Genomic DNA, 6177 nt, shown 5'->3' on the forward strand with positions numbered 1-6177 from the left:
TACCTTAGGAAATGGTTTCCTGCTTTGCTTTCCAAATTGACATGCTTTGCAGTTAGGAATGTGATCATCAAATTCTGGAAGTTCATTTTCCATCTCTTTGGATTTCATCTGTAGGAGCCCCTTGTGATGATGGTGCCCAAGAAGTTTATGCCATAACTCAGTGATATTTTCTTTGTTTGGGGAAAGTAATTTGCTCCTCCTCCAATAGATTTAGAGCAGAGCTTTTCATTTCATTTTTACTTTAAAAATATCGTTGCCATCTGCATCTTTAATCAAATAAATTTGGTCTTCGAACACATCCTTGTTACCTTTTTCAATTATCTATCCAACTCTTAACAATTTTTGATCAATTTCAGGAACATACAACACATCAGAATTGAACTTCGTATCTGAACATGTTGAGATTGCAACTATTCCTTTTCCTTTCACAGCTATGTACTTGCCATTTCCAACTCTAACCTTAGATGAGTTTGTGTTTCTCAATTCCCTGAATAGACCCTTGTTATATGTCATGTGGTTAGTACAACCACCGTCACTAAGCCAAATCTCACTTGATTCGATGCCGGAGAAACGCGTAGCGACAAACAGATGATCCTCTTCCTCTTGATCACCAGCCTTTGCCACTTCATTCTGCTGTTGATATCTATTTCTGCATATAACAACTTCGTGCCCCATTTGATTACATTTAGTACACTTAGCATCAGGTCTTTTCCAAAATCTAAACGGTGGATGTCCCTAATTTCTGTAGTGTTGGCAAGGTGGATAGTTTCTCTTTGAGTTTCCACCCTTGTTTTGGAACTGATTGCTTGCTGTGTTTTCGTTGCTTTCATTGCTTGACACCTGGATTTTTTTTTCAGCATCTTGATGCTTGGCTGGCAAAGCTTCTTCAACTATATGATCTTCCCTCATACGCCTCCTTTGCTCTTGAGCCTGGAAAGCATTTAACAACTCTGCCAAGGTGATCTTGGACATATCCTTTGTGTTCTCCAAGGTGGTGAGTAATGCTTCATATCTTTTTGGCACAGTTAGAAGAAGTTTCTCTACAATTCTAGAATCAGAAATTCAGTTCCAAGTAACCTAACCTTGTTAGAAATGCCAAGTAATGTGTATGAGTACTCTTTCACTGTCTCAGATTCTTTCATCTTTTGCAACTCAAAATCCTGTACTAAATTCAATACTTGCATGCCTTGCATCCTTTCATCTCCTTCGTATTCTTCCTTCAAATAATCCCAAATTTCTTTTGCTGTTTTGAGGGACATGATTCTCATGAAAATGGTTGTTGAGACAGTAGCAAACAGAGTTGCTTTCGCCTTTGACTTCCTGGTTTTTCTTTCCTTGTGAAATTTGATCTGAGCCATGGTGGGATTGTTAGGCAGTGGATGGACTTCATAATCCTCTTCCACAGCTTCCCAAAGATCTAAAAAGCCTCTAAGTAGGTCTCTATTCTCACTGCCCAAAGTTGGTAATTTTCTCCATTAGAGACAGGTGGAGCAAGGTGAACAAGGCTTGATTCAGCTTCTATTCCACAAATCCTTTAAGAAGTAAGCTCTAGTACCAATTATAGGTTTATAAATTTTGAAGAAAAATAAATTGTAGGTGTTTTTAGAGCCATACTCAGTCTTAACTCTAGCCCATAGCTAATCATTTGATTGGTTTATACCTAAGTTGAATTTTGAGAGAAATGTCAAGATAAACCTGACATAAGTGCACATCTTCTTCAATTGTGTATGATGTGCTTCGTGTTGTGAACTTATTTTTCTAAAAAAAATATTTTATATAAAATAGTATGAATATAATATATGCTATTTATAGAGAAGAAAAATATATGTAATCTTCCTTCGTGGTTAAAACATATTTTTCCATAAGAGAAGACAACTAATCATAAAAGGCAATCTTGAAGTCTTGGAGAATGTGAAGATATTGAAACTTTCACATACTAGTACAAAATTCTAATTATTTAATATTGTAATAAGATAAAATATTTCGGGTTAAATTACTATTATTATTAGGTTTTGTTTGGCGCCTTTGAAGTTTTTATTTTTTAAATACAAATCTAAGTTTACAAAAATATAATTTTTAAAGTTTTTTTTACTGTAAAATTAGTAATTAATTAAACATTAACTGTGTCAAAAATATACTCAAATAAAATACATATATATATAAAATAAATTAAAAAATCACTAAAAAAACAATCTAAAAAAATTACCAAAAAAATACAACAAGTTGAATTATATTATATATATATATATATATATTAAAAATTAAATTCTAAACAATCACCAAAATTCAACTAAAAATGGCCAAATAACTACTATACCTCAAATATGCCCAAAGAGTTCATTATCTTAATACTATATTGTGTTTGGTAACGGACTAAATAAAATGAAGTATAAAATATATATTTTTTAAAAATATAATTGTAATTTTATCAAATAAAAATTTATTTAAATAATAAAAAATAATGTTAAATAATTTTTAACATTCATAATTAAAATTAAATTATGTCAATATAAATAATTTTAAAAAATAAATTAAATAATTTTTAATAAAAATAATAATAATTTAGATAAAATAATATTTAAAAATATTTTTATATAATTTATTATTTTTAAAATTAAAAACTTATTATTTATAAATTTAATTGAAAGTTATATATTATAAAAACAAACTAATAATAGAAAAAAGAGAAAAATAAAAAATGGAAATAAAAAATATTTCAAAAAAGTTTATAATTTATTAATTTTAAAATAAAAAACTAGTATTTTTAAATTTTTTATTAAAATCTATTTATATATATTATATTATAAAAAAGAATTAGTTTAAAATGAAAAAAAATCCCCAACCAATTTAGGAGTCTAATTTTGACCCAAAATGGGATTGGATCCAAATTGTCCAGTCCAGGCCCCCAAACAAGACTAAAGTATACCTAATTTAAATTTAAAAAAAGATCAAAATTCAGCCAAATATATACCTAGATGGAAGAAAGAGAAGAACACAGAAGCAGATCGAAAAAGCTATAACAATATAAAAATTGTATTTTATAATATTAATAGAAATTTTAAAGACGTCTTAACAAAAATAAAATAACACATCATAAAAATAATAACATTAAAATGATAAAAATACCACGAAAAATTAGAACTAAATTGAGATACTAACTATGATTTATTTTTTAAAACTTAGATTTACATGCGATTAATAAACCTATTGTTGAAATAAATAAATAAAAGTCTGACAAATAATAAAATGACTTTCTCATATATATACTAATTGATCATCAAATCCCCATCTTCATCTTCACGTAGTAAAATAGTATAAAAGAAAATTATAACTTTATATCCAACTTATTATTATTATTTATTATTTATTCCGACAAAAATATTATTTATTAAAAGTTTAATATTATTTATTGTTGACAAAAAATTAACTAAACGTTACCCAAAAAAATAATATAAAAATGAGAAGCGGAAATGAGAAGAAGAAAATCAAGCCTTTAAGTTGATCATTTACAACTTTATTCACTTATTTTACTGCACTAATTAACTAAAAATATACTCCTTATTTATATTTTTTTATTGGTAATTAATATTCATCAAGCCTTATTTTCAGGGTACTGAAACATTGGAAAAGAAGGATTAACGACAGTAAAACCTCCGTCAACGACGAGGTTATGCCCACTCACGTACCGTCCCTCCTCACTCGCCAAAAACAAAGCAGCATTTGCAATATCCTCTGCCTTAGCCGTCACATGCTTTAAGTTCGCCACCCCACCGTACAGACCTTCAAGCTCCTCCTCACTAAGCCCATCAAAGCCCCTAGATAACGGTGTCACTACCCCCAACGGTGACACGCAGTTGACCCTTATTCCGAACTGTCCCAACTCCACTGCGGCATTTCTCGTCAGCCCAATCATCGCATGCTTGGAGCACGTGTAGGCGTGGGAGGCTGCGCCGCCAACGCACGAGGCAACACTAGCTGTCGATATGATGCTGCCTCCTCTTTTAGCTGAGATCATGGCATGGGCAGCGTGTTTCATACCAAGGAAAACTCCTGTGACATTCACGCGCAACACGCGTTCGAAATCGGCCATCTCGTTATCTATGATTCGAGACTTGTTGGCATCAACTATGCCGGCGTTGTTGAACATTATGTCTAGCTTTCCATAGGACTTTATGGCTCTTTCTACGGCGGCTTTGACATGAGATTCATCGGTTACATCGCAGTGGACGTAAGTGACGTCGTTTTGGGCGGTGCCGCTGCCTATTGATTGGCAAACGGAGTAGCCTAGCTCGTCTTGGATATCGGCTAGGACTAGTTTGGCTCCATGGTGGGCAAAGACTTCGGCGGTTCTTTGGCCTATCCCACTGGCCCCTCCGGTGATCAAAGCCACTTTACCTTCTAACCTATACAAAAGATACAGATTATGCTTAAATATATTAATTGCTACAAGTTATGGGTGATACTTAATGTTATATAAACATATTACATAAAAGTTGTGATCGTTAATGTAATTTGTGACTATCTGTGCTGTGCAAGCTGAATCTAAAATTCCCAATTAGAATTGAATATACATGTGAGAGTTAAATAGGTTCTTAACACAGATAAATATACAGATATTTCAAATAAACTTTGTTTATTGATCTGATTCTTTCCTCCATACAAAAATCTAGAATTTAATTTGCTTTAATCTTAGACAGCTTACCTTCTCGAGACTGCCGAGAGTAATGTAGTGATTGCCATTGTGCAAAGAGAGATGATCAAAGACAACGAGAATTTTGTACAATGATTATCAGATATATTATTTGTCAAAGTTGTTTCTTTTCACAAGTTATACCATATATAGATTTTCAAATCTGATGGCTCAATTATTGTACATAATTTAGTTGCTGTTTGTTTTTTAATTAATATATTAGTCTTTCGTGGAGACGTATCATCATCCAAATGTGCTCCTCTCTACTCCAATGATGCAGCCTTTCCCTTGAACTTGCAGCAAGATCTCCCATAGCGCGATGATCTCTTACCACAAGTTCGTCAAGCTTTTCATAATTCCTAATGGGTTTGTATCGAAATTGAGATGCTTTTGGGTATGACTATTTTGACAAAGAAAGACTACATATAAAAACACATTATATTATTATATCATATTTATCAATCAAATATTATTAAATAAATTTTACCTTAATATAAGTTTCCCTAACACTGACAACTGCTTCAATCATTTGTGTAGAATAGTTAAAACCAAATCCACCGGTGTTCAGTGATTCTTTGTCTACAACAAAATTCTTCTTCAAAGTCTTCATTCTATTCTTGACATGATTAGAATGACAGGATTGCTCAAACTATTCGCTAACCAGATGAGCAACAATTGCTAAAGTCGTCTTTGTAAAAGCTCCTCCCATCTTTTGGCCTCTGTGCATTTGCTTAGTTAATGTATCGACCAAAAAATCATCCATATCATTAGTTCATGTTGGTTTTTTTTAGTGCCAATAGCCAAGTTAATTTGTGTCTCTTCAATATTTTCCATCTACATAGGAAACATTTACAACAAGCCATTTAATATATAACTTCCAATATTATTTTGAAAACAAGCTAGCAAGTAACATTGTACACAACATTCACACTTATCAAATCACATAATCTAACTTTGCAATCATAAGTGCTTAGATAAAAAAAAAATCAGCCAAGGTAGAGATGCAAAATACGCCTTAAGATTCAACTTATCGTTAAAACGAAAAAATAAGCAAGAGAAAAATCTTAACATACCGGTTGTGTAGATTGTGATTCTGATGTCTCAAGTATTTCAAATATTTGACAGTGGAGGAGGTTGACGTAGATGTGGTCGAGGAGGTGGAGGAGGTGGTGGTCGCAGTGGTGGTAGAGGTGGTGGTCTCATGGTGGATCTCAGAGATTGAGACAATCGAAGAAAGAGGAGGTGATTTGAATGGTTTTCTCAGTTTTTTCACCTAACAAGGGATACAAGCAATGAATCAGGAATCATAGAGAGAAAGACCTTTGGCATCACAAAGAAAGGAATTCAAATGACCCATATCTTTTTTCACTGTTATCAATTCTTGCAAAAGCATCAAAAAATTATTTTAAATCACAAATATCAAGAGCAATATTCAAATGACTGGAGGTGCATTTGATTTTCGACAGAGCCACAGACAAAAAGAAATA

The 6177-nt window shown here is 32.2% G+C and overlaps 1 protein-coding gene across 1 annotated transcript; it reads right to left on the reverse strand.

Annotated features, from left to right (window-relative positions):
- Positions 1-3476: 3476 nt before the first annotated feature.
- Positions 3477-4813, reverse strand: LOC133823817 (secoisolariciresinol dehydrogenase-like). Its single transcript, XM_062256666.1, has 2 exons — positions 4703-4813; positions 3477-4403 (listed from the first exon to the last, which is right to left on the reverse strand). The coding sequence occupies exons 1-2, from the start codon at positions 4738-4740 to the stop codon at positions 3593-3595; spliced, it is 849 nt and encodes a 282-aa protein (XP_062112650.1). The 5' UTR covers positions 4741-4813; the 3' UTR covers positions 3477-3592.
- Between the last annotated feature and the right edge of the window lie 1364 nt (positions 4814-6177).

Source organism: Humulus lupulus, chromosome 3 (genome assembly GCF_963169125.1).
Source record: "Humulus lupulus chromosome 3, drHumLupu1.1, whole genome shotgun sequence".
Classification (NCBI taxonomy): domain Eukaryota; kingdom Viridiplantae; phylum Streptophyta; class Magnoliopsida; order Rosales; family Cannabaceae; genus Humulus; species Humulus lupulus.